This window comes from Nymphaea colorata, chromosome 1 (assembly GCF_008831285.2).
Source record: "Nymphaea colorata isolate Beijing-Zhang1983 chromosome 1, ASM883128v2, whole genome shotgun sequence".
NCBI lineage: Eukaryota > Viridiplantae > Streptophyta > Magnoliopsida > Nymphaeales > Nymphaeaceae > Nymphaea > Nymphaea colorata.
The window spans coordinates 20,996,178-21,016,777 of record NC_045138.2 but is presented as its reverse complement, the minus strand read 5'-3'; the positions used below and the strand labels follow the sequence as shown (position 1 = coordinate 21,016,777).

Sequence of the window (20,600 nt, the reverse complement as noted above, 5' to 3'; positions counted from 1 at the left end):
TTGCATCTGTTATAAGTTGTGTGTTTAAATCCCTTCTTGCATTCTTTGAGGAAATAGCTACTTGCATTCTTACTGGTAGGACCATCTGTTAGGACCGCTGCATGCTGTTAGTTGATATCAGCTTCAAAACCTATTTTCAAAACCGCACGTATACCTTGCGAATGTAAATGCCCACCATACTTGGCCATTTGGTAGTGAGACGCACATGAAAATGGACCTTGAATAACTGGAGGCCTACCCCCTGGCAGGATTACATCGGATGCTCGGAATCCCATTACTACATTTCAAAGAACAATGGTCATGAAGATGTTGTCAATCTCGTGGGATTCAAGCATTTTTGTATCCCTTAAAACCGTTGTGTTTTAATCAAATGAACAGAAGAAATCTTATTTACATGGTCAATAATCAACTTAGTATATTGCGATTCAGAAGGTGTTCTCCTATAGTCTTGCAGATAAGGTTTTTACTCGACCATACTCGGCAACCTGAAATTGTGGGATTGATGCTGCCCATCTGCGCATGTTAGGAGGTTCTCATAACCATTTTCAAGGGTCTCATGCAAGTAGATTTAGATACTAACAACAGGAAAATAAGCAATAAATCCTTTTTGTGGGTTTTGTTGGTGGGTGCACACCTGCCCTGCAAGACGGTAAGGGCTCCAATATGCTCCTCATCATGTGCATCACAGAGCACCGTGTCCCTGAGAGTTTATATCCCACAGATTTTAAGCCTCTCTTTTACGGTGGTTCTGCATCTTAATATAGTCTTGCACATATAATCTTACGATAGAGAAAAAAAGTAGACGACTTGAAGACTTTCATGCATAGTTGCGTTTCTTAGAGTAAAAGTCTTGGTGTCTTGGTGATACTACATTGCGGAAAGACAAACAACCTCAAATGCCAAAATAATATAGCTGAAGGTAGCTTTTATATCACTTCATATTTTCTTAGAAACCAATTTACTGTGCACCAAACTTCTAATTAGCAGAATGCAAATAAAGTTCTGCAGAAGGTAACTCGGAAGATTTTGAGCAGATCTCAAGCGCAAAATGAGCATGATAAGATACGTTTTTCCTCCCGTACCAACCGAAGGATAGGTTCTAAACAGCTTTCTAGAACTTGGGGAATGATCACAGAGGACGAGAAAATCACTTGTTCAAAGGTGTAAGCAGATCTTGAAATTCCTTTAGCGATATTCAGCAGCTTACATTAAAACATGTTCAGATTTATCCATGACCTCAGTCCTTTCCTACGGCATCATATCATTCTAATCGCTTTGGTCGACCGGAGATCATCATAACCAGCTTACAAGAGCCTCTATCTATCTGGTAAGTTTGGATTATGGATACCACCAAGTTGATGGTACACCACAGGATCTCAGTGTGCCACAAAACTGAAACATGGTGATCAATTATGGGATTGTAGACTTGGTACCCGAAAAATACATACGTACACGGCACATTTGATATGATCCCATGCACATCCTTGCACATAAAAAAGGGCAAAGCAAGTAACGCTTCACGCCCAAAGTTTAAAACTAGGTAAGAATGAGCAGTACAAAAGCTTTATACACCCGTGCACTGCCACGTAGCCCTTTTTACCACTGATGCGTTCTCTCATTTTGCTTTTAGTTGTTCCGTTAGTTATGTTGCAGCAAACATTTGAAGGAAAACATAAGTTAAATAGAAAACTGCACTTCCATATAAAATTAGAATGCTAATATACAGTCCCTGCATCATTTTTCAACCTGTACAGGCAACAAAAATGAAGCCATCTGCAGTCAGAAACATAAAATGAATATAATGGAAACCAAAATTCACAAAAGCATCAACAGCAGGCAACCTTGCTGTTACAAAGGAGCAGAATGGGCCAAAATGAAACGAAAACGAGTAAAGCTTTGGATAGAGCAAGCACTGATCTCGAGCTGCTGATGCACTTTAGATGAGCATGCGGAGTGATGTTCTGGATCTTTCAATGCTACATCATCGAATGACAGCCCATAAGCAAACACCAAACCACAATCGACATCAAAGCCTTCACAATTTCATTGGTTCAGTGGTGGTATTTGATTTGATCACTAGGACCCTCGTCGCTCTCGAAGCTTGAGTCTGTCCACAGAAAATTTACAAGCACCTCTAGACAAAGTAATCATGCCGGAGAATGGTGATAAACTCTGGAGATAATCCATCCTCATCTTTCAGCTTATCAGACTCTCCATTGGGCAGATGTACATGCCAGGACATTGTAGGAGAGAGTGGTGCATATAAATCTGCACGAATTTCCCATATCATGAGACAATGAGAATAAAAAAAAAAAAAGAAATTGAGGACACATGGTGAATACAAACACAAACGCTTAACAGAGTATTAGAGAGGAGAGAAAAGGGGATTGGGTGCATGTGTGGTTGGAATGCTCAGAAGAAAGTCCAAAGATGTGTGTGTGCGATTGTATATAATGTTGTAAATGTACTTTGTATATAGGTTAAATATGTAACTTTTTTGCTTATTTTCTTTTCTATATATATGTTTTATTTTTTATTTCTCTCCCAGTTTCTGGTCTTTTTTAGATTTTTGAGCTGTATAGATTTAAGGGGATCCCTGCTGTTTATCATGCTTCTCTAAGCATTTGGCCTCTAACAAAGACTGTTTCGGTGTTTTATATCCCAGCACACTTGTAAATAATCGTTTTTTGGTATTATTTGTCAAGTTCTTTATTTGATCTTGATGTTATGTACTCGAGAACTAATTTCACATGGTATCAAAGCTTGAACTAATTGTTTCGTGAGTCCACAAGGGAGAAGAGAAGAGGGAGAGAGAGAGAGAGAGAGAGAGAAACAAATTCGTTACTCATTAATTTGCCCTAATCTCATGTTAAAGGAGAATGAGGGTGAAACCAACAAATTACAAAATAAGTCCAAGACTAAAACAATTATTAATAAAGAGTTGTTCCTAAAACTATTAAACATTCAAAACACCACCTAACATAAATATTATTCACCACTCCCCCTCAAGCTGGAGCATAGATGTTAATCATGCTCAGCTTGTCACAACATCTAAAAAACTCCGCAATAGGCAAAACTTTAGTAAGGATCTTTTGAGGCAAGATGTATAGTGGAGATGATTTCCCCCTGAACCATGTCATGGATGTAATGACAATCTACTTCGTTTGCTACAATATCAAGTGTTGATCCTCGCTTAAATAGCAATCGTTTACTAAGGGAAGACTTTAAGTACCTGAGCATCATTGTGGCTGCATCCTAGTGTACCTTAGTCAGTTTATTCATAAATTGACAAACTTTCTAATTGCCAAAGCTATATCAAATCCAGTGACAGTGACATAGAGGAGCTTACCAACTAGTGGACGATAATTATAACCATCAACTGGCTCATGTTGTCCATGGAATTAATGTTTCTTGGGGTCCAGAGGAATAATAAAGGAAGTGACAAAAAAAATTAAAGAAATCAGATGTCCATTGGAAAATTAATTTGGAATGATAGATTTGGGAGATAGACTTGGGATACTTGTCACTTTTTTAGGCATTGAAGTTTTTCTTATACATGTTATTTTTGTTTTAAATTAAGTTTGCCTCAGATATTATTGTTAGATCCAGTCAGACTAATGAAAAGGAAAAGTTGAGACACCAGAAGTAAATGGGTTCGAAAATGGAGATTGACGACGTAGTACCCTTTGAAGAATTTAACACTACATAGACAATTGGCTGGAGCACTCATGTGTTTAAGCATTACCAAACCAGTGTAAATCAGGCCTGAACTTAATGATAGAAACACTTCAAGAGTCACACTCATGAAGATATCAGCCATGCTGCACGTGGAAGAGAGAGAGAGAGAGAGACATGAAAGAGATATTCTTATTATTGTGCCCTAGTCTCTACTTAAAGAGAGGTTAGGACACGTTTAGAGCTGTTACATAAGGGAGCCTCATAAAGTTGTAAAAAGACAAAACAAGACTCCAACTTTTAAATAATAAAAAACTACTACACTTAAAATAAACTTTCTGGTTCAACACTCCCCCTCAAGCTGGAACATAGATATCAACCATGCTCAGCTTGTCACAACATCTAGAGAAATCACCAATTGGAAGAGCCTTCGTAAACATATCTGCTGCCTGATCTTCAGAAGCTACATGAACCGTAGACACCACACCTTCTTTTATAAGATCCCGAACATAATGACAATCCACCTCTATGTGTTTAGTTCTTGTTACAGCCAGCAGCCTTAGAGAGAGAAAACGTAACCTCATTCACTAACCCTAATCTCCATAATAAAGAGATTAGGGTTGAAGAGAGATTTACAAAGTACATCAACAGAAAATAGATAAATGTTTAAAAAGACCTCCTAACTATTAAATATTACAAAAGAACCACCTAGAAACATAAACTCTTCTAATTCAACACTCCCCCTCAAGCTGCAGCATACATATTAATCATGCTCAACTTGTCACAACATCTAGAATAGTCACCAATAGGAAGAGCTTTAGTGAAGACATCTGTAGCTTGATCTTCTGATGATACATGAATGGTGGTTATGGTTCCTCCTTGAACGAGATCCCGAATGTAATGATAGTCCACTTCAATATGTTTAGTTCTCTCATGGAAAACTGGATTACTGGATTATTCGCAATGTATGTGGCTGCTCGATTGTCACAATACATCTTCATGGGAAGCGGAATTGACACACTTAGGCTAGATAGCATGGATTTAGCCCAAGTCATTTCAGCGGCAGTTTGAGCCATAGCTCTGTATTCAGATTCTGCACTAGATCTTGACAACACACCTTGCTTTTTGCTTCTCCAAGATATAAGGTTGCCTCCCACAAATACACAGAATCTTGTGGTAGATTTCCTGTCTTCGACTGAGCCAGCATAGTCAGCATCACTATAGGCTTCCACATCCAGGGTCTTGCCTTTTGTGAACAAAAGTCCTTTGCCATGAGACGATTTCAGATATTTGACCACCATTAAAGCAGCATCCCAATGAACTTTCCTGGGTCTTTCCATAAATTGACTTAGTTTCCCCACTGCAAAACTAATGTCTGGTCTGGTCACAGTAACATAGAGGAGCTTTCCAATAAGAGACCTGTATGATCGAGAATCGACTAATTCTGATTGGTCATCATGATGATGTATGCGTGGATTCATATGTAGATTGGCCGGTTTAGCTCCTAGCATCCCGGTGTCTTGCAATAAATCCAGAACATACTTTCGTTGAGAGAGAACTACACCTTACCCATTGCGAGCCACCTCTATTCCCAAGAAATATCGTAGTTGACCAAGATCTTTCGTCACAAAGTGTTTTTGAAGGAACAACTTTGTATCAGAAATTTCTTGATCGGAATCACCTGTCAGGATAATATCATCAACATAAACTACTAGAACGGTCATACCCCTGGAATTCTTCTTGATAAACAGAGAATGATCAAGAGGGGATCTCGCAAAGCCACAGTTTGAGACTACCTCAGAGAACTTGTGAAACCAAGCACGAGGACTCTGCTTGAGTCCATAAATAGCTCTCTTCAGTTTACACACTTTTCCACACTCCCCCTGTCGTTCAAACCCTGGTGGTTGTGGCATATAGACAGTCTCATCGAGATCACCATACAAAACAGCATTTTTGACATCAAGCTGATACATGTGCCAGTCATGGTGTTCAGCCACAGAGATGATAAGACGAATGGTTCCCAACCGAGCAACAGGAGAGAAAGTCTCGAAGAAATCAATCCCGTAAGTCTGCGTGTAGCCCTTAGCAACCAACCGAGCTTTGTATATTTCCATAGAACCATCAGAATTATATTTCACTGTGAATACCCACTTGGAGCCAACAATGTCACAACCAGGAGGAGGATCAACAAGTTCCCAAGTGTCTCGCTGAACTAATGCATTCATCTCTTCTTGCATAGCTTGTCTCTATTGGGTATCTAATAAGGCCTGTTGGTGACAAGTAGGAACTGCATGGGCCGCCAGAGCTTGAATAAACTGTTGCATACTTTTACCAACACCGTCAGTAGAAACAAAATGAGATATAGGATGCAGAGTACATTGTCGCTTGCCTTTACGAAGAGCAATAGGTAAGTAGATTAGTATGAAGCATTAGGGAGTGTGCCACATTTAAAAGTTGGCGATGTTTTCACTCAGCTACTCCATTTTGTTGGGAGGTATGGGGACAAGTAAACTGAGAAGAAATGCAATTATCAGAGTAAAATTTCATTAAGGTAGATGCCTTGAACTTAAGAGCATTATCAGTGCGAACGCTTTTAACAAGAATACCAAACTGGGTCTTTATTTCAATAATAAGGTTCTTGAGAGTACATATGACCTCAGACCTTTCTTTCAAAAGGAAAACCCAAGTGACTCGAGAATAATCATCAACAATGACGAGGAAAAAACAAAATCTAGACCTACTAGCAACTCTGCTAGGACCCCACACATCAACATGAAGAAGATCAAATAGTCCACAACTAGACGGACTAAGACTCGATGAATAACTGCTACGGGTGTGCTTGCCAAATTGACAGGCCTCACATTGGAACGACTCTGGAACTAATAGATGAGGAAGTAGGTGATGAACCTTGGAGACAGATGGATGACCAAGTCTGAGATGCCACTGGAAGGAGGAGGACAATGAAGAAGTCGAGAAGTCGAGACAGCTGCAATACCCACAGAATCAAACAGGAAGTAGATGCCCCATTTCTAGTTGTGGACTATTTGATCTTCTCCATGTTGATGTGTGGGGTCCTTAAAAGATTAGTGGGAAACTTAGGAGCATATAACACATTAGGAATTGTCATAGCCTCCACCAATCGTTTTCCTAGTTTGCAAGTCCTGAAATGAACATACACCAGAGTCAAATGTAACACGACAATGTAAATCATTAATCAATTGTCCAACTGATAAAAGATTAGTGGGAAACTTAGGAGCATATAACACATTAGGAATTGTCATAAGCTGAGAAATCTTAATATCTCCATAGCCCATAATAAGAGACCATCTACCATTTGCAAGTCTCACATGACGTGTCTGATGTAATGAGTGTAGCACGATAAACATAGAAGGCCTACTACAAAAGTGTCTCGATGCTCCTGAATCAATAATCCAAGTAGTACATGTATCATGTGGAGCAGCATCAACGGACATAGCACTGTCTATCATAACTGTAGAGGCCGACGATTGAGTAGATTTGTGTGCTAAGAACTCCTCATACTCTGACTTGTTGATATTCACAGTCACAGTCACAGGATTGAAAGAAGGTAAAGACCCCTCTACTACTGATGAAGCTGCCTGGATAGATCCAATAGGAGATTGTAATGAATTCTTGCCCTGCTTAAATGCAACACCTTTTCCTAGGGGTACAGCGGAAGGACGACCAAGCTTATCCCAACATCTGTCTTCCAACTTAGGAGCATCTAACTTTACAGTGAAGCCATAAGAAAAGAGATTGTCTGTGTTCTTATGCTCATATTGTGTCTCTGTCTTGCCTTCAATGGCCATAGTGCACGACTTGACAATGTGATCTTAATCTGGTTGCGCTATGATACAATCAAGAGTATAGCATGCAACAATCAAAACAATCAACTTGAGAAAACTTAGGCAGCAGATATATATATATATATATATATATATATATATATATATATATATATATATATATTTTCTTGCACCAAAAGCAGTCCTTAAAAAGAATTTCTGTGAACTTGCCGCTCAGTAAATCACTCCACCAATCACAGCAATCAATAAATGAACAAGAATATACGAACTTCTTGTTCAAAACAGTCCACCAGGCTTCTACATATCCACATATGCATATAAAAAAACTTTGTTGTTCCAAATCAGTCCACCAGATTATAAAACAGACATTCAATCTGATAAAAAAATATACCCAATGTGCAGCTACTCCACTTGCAGCCACTTTTCCACAGTCATCAAAAATATGATAAGAATATGGTTCACGTGCATTTAATCTTCCACGAGCCCAGATCTGAACTAAATCCACATGCAGCTACGCTTCCCATGAGCCTAGATCTGAATAATAATGGAGTCCATGTGCTGCTATTCATCCATGAAGCTAGATCTGACTTACAACTTTCCACTGCAACTCCCACGCAGTTGCTTACGCTCCACTACATCCACATTGGGGACCTAATCACAAATACCTCTCACATGTGATTAGGTTCCCCTTTCACACTGCTTCACTATCTTTCGATCAGCAGAGAGAAGAGAGAAAGGAGGGATAGAGGAAGAGAAGAAGTGGGAAGAGATGGGAGAGGAAGAGGAGAAGGGGTCGCCGGAAAATCACGATAGCCACCGGCGGAGAAGGGTGGAGATCACCGGCTCTGATACCATGTAACAGCCGGCAGCCTTAGAGAGAGAAAACGTAACCTCATTCACTAACCCTAATCTCCATAATAAAGAGATTAGGGTTGAAGAGAGATTTACAAAGTACATCAACAGAAAATAGAGAAATGTTTAAACAGACCTCCTAACTATTAGATATTGTAAAGAACCACCTAGAAACATAAACTCTTCTAATTCAACAGTTCTTTCATGAAATACTGGGTTGTTTGCAATATAAGTAGCAGCCTTGTTATCGCAGTACATTTTCATAGGAAGAGGAACATGAATATTCATATTTGTTAGCACAGATTTAACCCACGTCAACTCAGTAGCTGTTTGAGCCATTGCTCTATATTCAGACTCCGCACTGGATCTAGAGACTACATTTTGTTTCTTACTTCTCCATGATATGAGATTGCCCCCAACAAAGATACAGAAGCCAGTGGTGGATTTTCTATCATCAACAGACCCTGCATAATCAGCATCACTGTAAGCTACAACTTCTAGAGATTCACTTTTCTTAAAGAAGAGGCCTCTGCCCGGGGATGACTTTAGGTATTTCAACACCATCAACGCAACATCCCAGTGGACTCTTCTAGGTTTTTCCATAAACTGACTTAATTTCCCAACAGCAAAGCTAATGTCTGGTCTTGTTACAGTAACATAAAGAAATTTGCCAATGAGAGACCTATAAGATCGTGAATCTACTAGATTCAATTGATTATCATGAAGATGAAGACGTGGATTCATAGGGAGATTAGCTGGCTTGGTTCCTAACATCCCTGTATCCTGGAGTAGGTCAAGGACATACTTCCTCCAAGACAATACTATACCTTTTTTGTTCTGCGCAACCTCAATCCCAAGAAAATATCGCAAGTGACCAAGATCTTTCGTGACAAAATGCTTTTGAAGGAAAGCCTTTGTAGCTGAGATTTCTTGATCACAATCACCTGTCAAGATAATGTCATCAACATATACTACCATAACAACTATACCTTTGGAGGTCTTCCTGATGAATAGAGAATGATCCAAAAGAGATCTTTCAAATCCACATTGTGAAACCACCTCTGATAATTTGTGGAACCATGCCCTGGGACTTTGTTTGAGTCCATAAGTCGCCTTCTTCAAACGACACACTTTACTACACTCCCTCTGTCGCTCAAACCCTGGGGGTTGCTGCATATATACAGTCTCCTCAAGATCATTATAAAGAAAGACATTCTTCACATCAAGCTGATACATAGGCCAATCAGAGTGTACTGCAACAGAAATAATGAGGCGAATAGTGCCCAACCTAGCCACAGGAGAGAACGTCTCAAAAAAGTCATCGTATGACTGAGTGTAACCCTTAGTCACTAATCGAGCCTTATATCGCTCTACTGACCCATCTGAATGATACTTGACCGTAAATACCCATTTGGAGCCAACAATGTCACAATTTTCAGGTAGATCAACCAATTCCCAAGTATGATGTTGTACGAGAGCATCCATCTCATCTTACATAGCTTTCCGCCATTTACAGTCTACTAAAGACTGTTGATGACCAGTTGGTACAGTATAGACTGACATAGCCTTAAGAAACTGTTGTAAGTTGTCATCAAGATGGTCAATGAAAACAAAGTGAGAGATAGGATGCATGGTACACTGTCAAGTCCTGTGAATGATCAACATCAGGTATACTTACTTCAGTGGAGCTCACATCCTGAGGAGAGTCTGATGGTCGACCATGAGAGGGATCCTGTCGCCGAGTGTAGACCAATGGAGGGTCGTGGAACCTATTCATAGTCGAAGTGGGAGAAGGAAATGGTGAAGGAAAAGATTGCAACGGGATAGGAGGAATAGGTAGAGGAATACAACATGGCATCTCAGACGACACTGAAGTAGGACTAAAGTAGGACTGAGACTCAAAAAAAGTGACATCCGCACTGATATACTCTTTTTGAGTTATAGGGTCAAAGCACTTGTATCCTTTTTGGTTTTTAGGATAGCCAACGAACACACATTTAATGGCTTGCGCAGAAAGTTTATCACGTTTAGACCCAAGAATATGAACAAAACAGGTACACCCAAAAACTTTAGGTGCAACAAGAAATAAGCTTCGATTGGAATAAACAAGTTTAATGGGTACTTTGTTTTCAATGGAGGATGAAGGTAAACGATTTGTTAGGTAACAAGCCATGAGTATGGCATCACCTCACAAGTATGCAGGTACATGATTATGAAACATTAAGGTACGAGCAACAGTTAGAAGTTACCTATGTTTTCGTTCGGCAACTCCATTCTGTTGTGAGGTATGAGTGCATGTAAATTGAGGAGAGATACCATTTTCAGCATAAAAGGTCATTAAGATAGATGATTTGAACTCGAGAGCATTATCAGTGCGAATACACTTAACAACGGAATCAAACTGAGTTTTTATTTCAATAATCAAGTTTTTGAGAATGCAAACTGCTTCAGACCTTTCCTTTAAAAGGAACACCCAACTGACTCGAGAGTAATCATCAACAACGACCATAAAATACCTAAACTTAGCTTGGCTAGTAACCCTGCTAGGCCCCCACACATCAACATGGAGAAGATCAAACAACCCTTGACTCGAAGGACTAAGACTCGAAGGAAAACTACTACGAGTGTGCTTGCCAAGTTGACAAGCCTCACATTGAAAAGAATCTGGAACTGAGACATTAGGTAAGATAGAACGGAGCTTGGGCGTTGAAGGATGACCAAGCCTGAGATGCCATTGGAAGAATGTAGACTCTAATGTAGAGGAGGTAGCAGCAAGACCCATAGGAACCGACAGGATGTCGACGCCCCCTTTCTCATAGCCGCCACCAATCGTCTTCCCAATTTGTAAGTCCTGAAATGAACATGAACCAGGGTCAAAAATAATGCGATAGTGTAAATCAGTAGTCAACTGTTTGACAAAGAGCAAATGAGATGGAAATTCAGGAGCATATAAAACATGTGGAATAGTCATGGATTGAGAAAGCTTCACATCTCCATAACCCAATATGGGTGACATTCTACCATCTGCAATTTTGACATGACGTGGCTGAGAGAATCTATGTAAAATAGTAAAAGAACCAGGTCTACTGCAAAAATGTCTCGATGCTCCCGAGTCAATAATCCAAGAGATACCTGATTCAGACGTGGACGTATCCGCTGAGAAGGCTCGATCAGTCAAAGCTATGGAAGCTGAAGCCTGTGAGGCTTTGTGTGTCAAAAACTGTTCATACTCAAATCTGTCACTGCTAACTGTAATTGTCTCTGATACTGTGCTAGACGACGGGCCATCCACAGCAGGAGTGGCAACCTGTGTAGAACCCATGGGAGGAAGAGTAAGACTCTTGCCTTGTTTGGTGACCATACCTCTCCCCTGTGACATAGAGGATGGACGACCATGTTTATCCCAACAACGATCCTCCAAGTGTCCTATCTTTCCACAATAGGTGCATTGGAACCTCCCACGACCACCAGTTCCACGACCTATACCTCTTCCTCTGGCACTATAGGTGGTGCCCTGACCACAACCACCCCCCACAGCAAGCGCAGAAGCTGGCATCACATTAGCTGATTAGGACAAGCTAATAGTCAGGCGACTAAGTCTGTTGTATGCATCAGAGAGATCAGGAATTTCACTCCCAGTGAGCATCTGATCTTTGGCAACGGCATACTTAGGAGAAAGACAAGCAAGAAACTTTGCAACCATGGTAGGTTCAAAGTGTGACTTATAACAAGATTTGCATGGAGGGCGCAAGAATTTCAGTCGCTCATACGTAGCTTTAACTGTTGCAAAGTATTGTGATACATCTTGATTTCCTGTCGGAGATTGTGCAATTCTTCTTCAACTTGGAGGATTTTACTTACATTTTTATCTTGTGAATATGTCTGCCTAAGGAATTCCTACATCTCCTTAACAGTAGTATAGTAAGTAATAGTAGAGGCAATTTGTGGTTGGACGCTATTCATAATCCAAGACATAACTATGTTGTCGTCCTCTTCCTAGGTCATGTACTTCCCTGACTTGTCAATAGGTTCATCCTCTTCAATTATGTGCCTCTTTCGATGTCCTTTAACTGACAACATAAAGGACCTGGACCACAGTTCATAGTTGTGTCCATCTAACTTCACAGTAGATCCATAGGAGAAGGGATTTCCAGCTCCTTTATGATCACTACCACCCTCTGGTTTGTTGCTCTCAACCATAATGAACCACAACAGGAATTAAGAACAAGAATACCACAATAAAATTGTGCAGCAGTTAGGGCGCATGAAATCAGTCCTATTTATAATCAGTCATGCAAGGGAGCTGATAAACAAAGTAGAAATCAGCAACATCGCATGCACATCAATAACCCACAGAAAATAATCTTGCCCTTCTCCACGAAGACTTCAACAAACAAAACAGTAAACGACACAAACCTCCTTCACCAATCTGCCTATTGTCTGTATTTTGTAGCAGGAGTTTCAGAGAAAAAAAAAAAAAGCAAACGTGCAGACTTTCTTCATGCAGATTTTACCAGACTACATACCTTCAACCACGACATGTCTTCAACTTCATAATTATATAACAGAAATAACTAGAGGTAGAGAACATCAAACCCTAGTATCCACAACGTAAACTTCTGAAGAATACAAATCAGTCATCCATTAACCACGAGATCATTAAAAAAATAGTCTGCCTTTGACTGCAATGGCTGCCTTTGACTGCAACCATCACCCACAACTTTGAAACATGTGTCTTCATATCCCCAATGATCTTCAGACCTTGCAACTACTTTGAAACATGTGTCTTCATATCCCCAACGATCTTCAGACCTTGAAACTACCAGATCTAGGGCATCTAATCACTACTGATCATGTCTTGGCAGTGATTAGATCCCTGATCTCCCATAAGATACAGCCCCTTAGGGCAAACTGTTACCCACGACAGATCTGGACAGGATACTAGAGATGAAGAGGAAGAAAAAGAGAGAAGGAAAGCAGGAGAGGGAAGACGATCAGCAGCTGGAGTCAGACAGGTCCAGGGAGACGAGGCTCTGATACCATGTTGCACGTGGAAGAGAGAGAGAGAGACGTGAAAGAGATATTTTTATTATCGTGCCCTAGTCTCTACTTAAAGAGAGGTTAGGGCACATCTAGAGCTGTTATATAAGGAAGCCTCATAAAGTTGTAAAAAGACAAAACAGGACTCCAACTTTTAAATAATCAGAAAACTACTACACTTACAATAAACTTTCTGATTCAACAAACCACTCCAATAAATCTCACAAGGAGAAACCTCAAACTAGAGATAAAAAACTTGTACTCAATCTCAAAGAATACCCAAAATCAGGCCTTAAAGCCCATCCTAAGCAAGGGACCCAAGTCCCTTATTTATAAAAGAAAGGAAGGAAGAAGGAGCTAGCTGTTGGGCAGTTCCAACGGCTAGATTTCTAGCCGCTGGGAGCAGCCAACAGCTAGTTCCCTTTGCTAACAAAAATAAATAAAAAAATAAACGAAAAATAAAAGGAAAATAAATACAAAAAGGCCTATGTATACATACATATATTTATATATACAAATCATACATCAACCTACTCGGAGTTTAAGATATATGATAGTAGAGTACATATAAAAACATATATGCATGCCTACATTAGAGGTAATCCTTAAATTCTAACAGTCAGACACTACTCATGCCATACATATGGCAACTGAATTTCAACTAAATCCCACATTTTTATGTACAAGTGTAGTTATGCATATAATTAGGCATATTAAAGGAATAATATGTACATGATTATTTTTATCACCATCTTCTTTGAATTTATTACATTACTAGCTCTGACTTTGGAAAGGGAAACAGTTCTTCAACAATCATCACTTCAAAACTAGATTTTTGTGTTTTGTGTAAGTAATTTTTTGATATCTTGGAAGCGCAAAAAGCAACAAAAAATTCCTTCCCTTTATAGAAGCAAAGTAAGAGAAACATCTGCCACTACAATGGACATTGTGTGACTGAAACACTTGATTCATTATCTGATGAATGATTTACAAGTTCGTACGAAGTATGTTGTAACAACAAAAGTGCAATATAAATTGCCAGTATCCATACTTTTCATGAGAGGACTAAAGTCCAAACATATTGAGATGGACTGTCATCATGCTAGAGAAGAATACTCGAAGAAGAATATTGATCTTGCTTATGTTACTTCATAACTTCAGCTGGTCGAGATCTTTACCAAAGCCTTGACCTCTCCGATGTTTCATTTTTTTTTTTCCTTGGCAAACATTTGATTGTAAAATCATAAGTTTGCTAAAGGATGTTAGAAATATTATGTAGGCACATTGTAAAGATAGATTAAAAATGTGATTTTTCTGTTCTTTTTCTGTTATTTTATATTTTCCACTTTTTATCTCACTGGTCAGTTTAGCCGTTGACTGGGACTACGCTATCCAATGGCAAACATTATTAGCTGTTGGAGCTTGCCCTGTGGCCTCTGATAACAATTACCCTTTCATGTTTTGTGCTTTATTTCACTTGCACATGATTCTTCTTCATTCTTCAGTATTGTTTATCAAGTTCTTTATGTCAAGTTGACTTTGTGTTTCCTGAAAGCTATTTCTACAACGTCCACTATACCAGTTCATGAAGCCTAGAAAATTTAAATCATCAGAGAAAGCTAAATTGGTAACTAATCAAGTTTATTTATTTAAAAAAAGTACAATTAAACAAGTAGTTCATACTTTTCCTTTAGAGGGTAAAACAGAAAAGTTAAACTACAACAAATTCTACAGGCAAAAATCTAAACTTCTGTTTGATCTGCCAAGAGTGCTTAAGTTGTACACTCTAGTTACGAGTGTGGTATGCTATCTAAAACAACATTTAAACATAACAAACATTCATCACCATATCGCCAGTAAAAAAAGTATGCATTCATAACAAAAGTTTTTATATGAAAAAGGGTAGTTGCACTTGCCTGCTTTTTGAGGTGGTTCAGGTTCTTTTGTAGTATGCAATATTGTAGTCCCAGAAAGCACCGTGATCATTCCACAAATCTCAGATGCTATACTGCTTGCACTTTGGCCAGACCAGTCCTAGGTGATGCCCAAGAAAAACAATTCCCAACCCCCGAAAAATTTTGTAAGAGAATGAGAAAGAATATCAACATACTAACAAATAAAACTATGAGAGCATGAAAAAAAAATATATTGATGGATACCTTGAACATTATGGAACTTGCTACAATGGTAAGAATTGTGAACATTGCGTAATAGATTGGCGATACGGTTGCAGCATTGAATGTATCAAGTGCCTGCCAAATTTCCACAACCAACAAAGGTTTAGAAATTTAGAACATCTTGTTACCACATTCCCCACCCTGCTCAGGTACATTAGATTGAGAAGCACAGGGATTAAATATCAGACAATTTGGTCAAGCAAGGTCACTGGTAATCAGTATTGGGATACCATCTCTCAAATTCCAGGAGATTTCAACTTTTACTTCTTACACAATGAGTTAAGGTATAAATACTTGTCTGTATATGAAAAGAGACAAGAAAGCACACGTGTATATATCCACAATAAAATTTACCAAATAATTTATGCGATCTCTTATGAGACTATCTAATAAGGGCCAGCATTTCAGTTCTTCTGAAGAAACTCCCATTCTCGGAAGATTGTTTAAAAAAAAAAAGAATGAAAGGAAAAGCTTCAGCGTCAATGCATATAGTGTATCGTGACAGTTCCACTTCAGTTTGTTAAATTAATATCTCCGTTGGCAGAGACTCTTTAACAGAATCTCAATTTTCAACATAACATGACATAAAGTAGATATATCCAAACACTATCACCAAAAAAAAAAAGAAAAGGATTTGATCAACTTAATACTTCTGGAGAGCAACAACTGCACCAAATGTTATTTTATGACTGCCAGTATGGAAACCTAGAATTTACATGTTCCCAAATCTTTTACCACACAACATCAATAAATGTCCAAGGAAAATACACAAAATATTATAGGTCATGATTACTTCAACTGCCTCCAACAACAACAATATGGGGTCAAAGCATTAGAGCATTGTCACAAATATAATTCCTAGGTCTTTATACGTGATGTTTTTCTTGGTTACTAATTGAATTTTTTTTTCTCTCGAGAAAAATCTTGGGAACTAAACAAACAAAAAATGCATAAGAATAATAGAACAGCTACGAAGGTATGAGTTTCTTTTAATTTTGTAAAAAAATTTATTGAGAAAAAAAGAAAATGGTTATTAAAATGTGAAAAAATTAGAATATACTAAATGATTTTTCAAACAAACCTCATGCAACTATTGCAATATGTTTACAACATTTTCATTTTGGCAATACTTTCAGAACATTGCAACAGGAAGCACAGTTGCAGGGCATGATATCACACTTTTGGCTCCATCTATTACAGCATGAAGCCACTGTCAGTTGATCGGTTTTGTCTTTTATATAAGTGGACAGCAACCCTTAAATTCTTGTTTTTTATATAACTTTTTCCTTTGGATTGATATTTGGATTCCCTAAGGGGATCTAAACCTGATATTCATCTGAACTGAAGAACCTATTATTCGTCTGAATTGAAGAACCTATAATTCTACCATCAAGAAGCCTTGCTTATCCTAGCAGGTTCACAACAAACTTGTTATGCAATGCCAATACCTTGGTATGGCAAAATAGTTAGGTATTCCAAACATTTTTCTTGCCTCCCTCCTACAACTTCTAGAGTCTAGAGCAAACTAATATCGCATGTAATAGCAATCTTATCTAAATACAAAAGTGGATAGATGGCCTTATATGCATATGACATAAATCTGAGAAAGAAGCTTATTTGCAAATGGCAATAATCTTCCTTATTGTATTTTCTCAAAAGAATCCCTCACTACTGAGACTATGCAGGTCTACAAAATAAACAATTTTGCCTCTAGATTGGTTACTAACTTACATGCCAATATGACATAATGTGCAGTTGCATTTTCAAGTCACTATTAAAATGGATGTTTTAGCAATTGAGATTCAAAAGATCTCATGTCTGAAAGTTGACACTGTAAAAAACGAACATGGTAGCTATATATGCCCCAGTGCACCATTCTACATGATCAAGTCCAAGTTGCTTGCTATATTCCTGACCGCAGGACAAAGTTCATCTCTCTGTGCTGGCTGTAGCACTAAGATTTATCCTATAAATCTTTTCTGCAGATAACTGTCATATGAGCAACCTAAATCTCATGCTATGGCCCCTCAAGATCCATCATAGCCTAGTTGCCACTTACGATTTGAACATGAGAATGAACTGATGAAAAATTTTCTTGAGTTCAAAGAAAAAGGAATTCTGAGAAACAAACATGAAGGAGGTACTAGGATATGAATGGTTAACTACCTAAGTGGCAGTACTTGTGTTTGCCATCACCAGGGGAAAAATCAAGCCTTTTGAGTTCAAAGAGGAAAAGCTTTTGCATCAAAAGAGTCATTTGGACACTCAAATGTATACCAAAAATATGCATGATTCCAACAAGAGGAAGTTAATAAATATTGTTCAAAAGTGGGTTTGGTCCTTGGACAAATCTGAAATCTAAAACTCCTAACAAACATGAGATCAGTAAAGAGTTCATAACTTCAGTAATATTTTGTGCTTTGAAGAGGTTCTCCCACAATGTGCTACATCTGTTGGTGCATCAGACCATAATAGTGTTGACGTTTTTGCTCCTCAGAGAAACCAATAACGTGATTAATCACCCTAGGTAAAAGCTTATTTATCTTAATAACACAGAACAATACGCATGGAAATATCGAATAAATCGTGCACAGGATATTATGAACAGATTCACAGTCATTCAAAAGGTCAAAGGGTATGTACCTTACAAGGTAAACTACAACTCCAGGAGCTATTACCAAAAAAAAGTGGTCATAGACTTAGTAATAATTGATACTTTGATAGTAAACCAATTTACTCAAGGGACATTTAGAGAATGTCACTGTACTCCCAAAATATGTTTGAGTTAATTGCACATGTGGAAGGTCAGACAGTTAACTAGTTAGCCATAAACAAGTCTTGCTTCATAGAATCATTGAACTGTATAAGACGATAACATTCCACTCACCATGTTCAGATAATTCAACTGAATCACAATGCATGTCACTGCAACCATAGCAAAAATCCATGTCTCAGGATACACGGCCTGGTTTGTACCTTCCACTGTGAGTTTGATAGCAATTCCAATAGCTTTGATGCTCATTACCTTCAGATAATACAATGAATATGTAATTAGTGGTTTGTAATGGAACAATAATAGAAACTTCTGTGATGTAATCATAATGTTTTTAATTATATAGATTCAATAACACAATAGTCGAACAAAACAAGCATAAGCTCAAATACAGTAGAAATTACCGTTAATGAGCCAAATAGAGAACATATGGCCAAGTACACCATTATATTTGTCTGTCCATATCGAGGGCCACAATGTAACATCAAAACCAACGATGTCACGACTGCCGATGCTGTATAAAGAAGAAATGCTGGAATGTGGACAAGAAGTAAAAACGTAAAAGCATGAGAATAAGTCGATCATGAAGTAGGACAATGGCGCATTAACAAAGGCAGAAGTAAGATATTGACATCCAGAAAGAATATATAAAGAACATTATTTACCAGGCTGAGTTGCCAAACTCCAGATCTCTAACACCGAAGTCAAGCTATGCTCCGAAGGTGCATGGAGCACGATCACTGTTGAACCTACTATGCAAAGTAGGCAACCAAGCATGCCCATCTTCTGCAACCTCTCGTTCAGCATAAAATGAGCTAGAACAGCACTGCATGCAGTAACAATGTCACAAGTAGCAAGAGGAGGTGTGAAGACATGATCGATCCGGATCTCAGAATTAAGTTGCAAATTAATCCGAGCGAAGAAACTCTACTCAAGCAACGCTTACAACATACTTGCCTGACAATTATGCTCAATGCTCCTAAAGGCGTTACTAGAACAGCTGGGGCAAAAATGTACGCCACAAAGTTCGCGATCTCTCCAGCGATCACTAATTATATCAGTTAAGAAACTTAAGCTTGTACATCGGCGAAAAATTTTAGAAAAAAAAAATCTAAAAGTCGAGCAGGAAGTACTGCATTTCAATAAATCTTACTCGATATCATTCCCACCCACCAAAGGGGTTCTAACAGATAACCATATCCTCCAGAACCTTAAGCCAAAGAAACAATAATCTTTTCAATAAAATACTGAAGACGTCAATCCCAAGAAAAGAGGAGGAAAATGAATTGGGTAGGTCGCATTTTACCTGCACGTTCGCCGTATGCTCCCGCCCGCTTAAGCCCCTTCTTTTTCAAAATGAAACTCGATCCAATGAAAGCACTCGAAACGACCGCAAGAAGAAACCCTTTCAGATTACTCGCATTCAACACAGAACCGACTCTGAGCAGCAGAGTCATGGTTCATTTGCTCCTCCGTTTTATCACCATACAACCACCCGAGATCCCATTTCACAAACCCATGATTCCACCAACCCCTCAAACTAGAAAGCCAATCAATCCAATTTTGGGAAGAAAATCGAGATTCCCACGTACAAAATCACTTGCAGACTGTCCAATCGAAGTGGTCCTCAAGACAATCACAGCAGGAGACCAAATATGAAGGATGAAGCAACGCCAGAACCGGTGTCTTTCCTTTTAACCGGAGAAGGATTTCTACCGAGCGGCAGCAGTAGAATCAGGAGTACCAACGTTGACCACTAAAGAAGGAAAGGCTACGAAAGAGATGAGCCTGCTTAAAATTTTACCGAAAGAGATGAGTCTGCTTAAAACTTTTCACATGCAAGGAGAGGGTTAAAGCGGAGACTGAGGAAAGTATAGCTTCTGTTTCTTCCTCACCTGCCAGTCCAAGAGAGAGGGAGAGAGGGATGACCGTGGCCTTGCTGTGATGCCAGCAAATGACATGAGCCTCACTGAGTTGTTTTTGTCTCCGCAAGAGAGAGAGAGAGAGAAAGTTTCGATACGAAGATTGAACCCCGTGTCGAGGCTGCCAATGTTGGCTCACCACCACATGCATGATCGCCGTTATTGTCGACGGCGATGAGGTGTAAAATGGGTGGGGTCGGGGCCGGCCACAATAGGTGAGGCTCACGATTCATTCCAAAAATGGATTTGAGGTACATGTTTGATGGGCGGGGCAAAAAGTCCTCTCTTCTTCTGAAAAACTCGAAAGATGTGTGGAAAATTGGGAGTAGAAGCCCAG

The 20,600-nt window shown here is 38.9% G+C and overlaps 1 protein-coding gene across 3 annotated transcripts; it reads right to left on the bottom strand.

Moving 5' to 3' along the window:
• Positions 1-1,673: 1,673 nt before the first annotated feature.
• On the bottom strand, positions 1,674-20,393 carry LOC116261251 (probable magnesium transporter NIPA6). Of its 3 annotated transcripts, XM_031639936.2 has the most exons (10): positions 20,237-20,393; positions 19,648-20,129; positions 19,495-19,551; positions 19,299-19,389; positions 19,007-19,167; positions 18,746-18,873; positions 18,456-18,593; positions 15,551-15,643; positions 15,308-15,425; positions 1,674-2,268 (listed from the first exon to the last, which is right to left on the bottom strand). In XM_031639936.2, exons 2-10 carry the CDS (start codon positions 19,796-19,798, stop codon positions 2,135-2,137), a joined length of 1,071 nt encoding a protein of 356 aa, XP_031495796.1. In that variant the 5' UTR covers positions 19,799-20,129; positions 20,237-20,393; the 3' UTR covers positions 1,674-2,134. The 3 variants fall into 3 exon arrangements, with proteins under 3 accessions (XP_031495796.1, XP_031495787.1, XP_031495805.1); XM_031639927.2 differs by having other exon boundaries at positions 19,648-20,389; XM_031639945.2 differs by lacking the exon at positions 1,674-2,268 and adding an exon at positions 10,533-11,202 and having other exon boundaries at positions 19,648-20,391.
• Positions 20,394-20,600: the final 207 nt, after the last annotated feature.

What these genes read in the sequence shown, in the direction of transcription:
- LOC116261251 (XM_031639936.2), bottom strand. Translation starts at nt 19,798, where the DNA reads ATGACTCTGCTGCTCAGAGTCGGTTCTGTGTTGAATGCGAGTAATCTG. An exon ending in GAGTTTGGCAACTCAGCCTG is followed by an intron (nt 18,874 to 19,006) that starts GTAAATAATGTT and finishes TCCACATTCCAG; the next exon opens with CATTTCTTCTTTATACAGCA. An exon ending in AGTTGAATTATCTGAACATG is followed by an intron (nt 15,644 to 18,455) that starts GTGAGTGGAATG and finishes GAAATTTGGCAG; the next exon opens with GCACTTGATACATTCAATGC.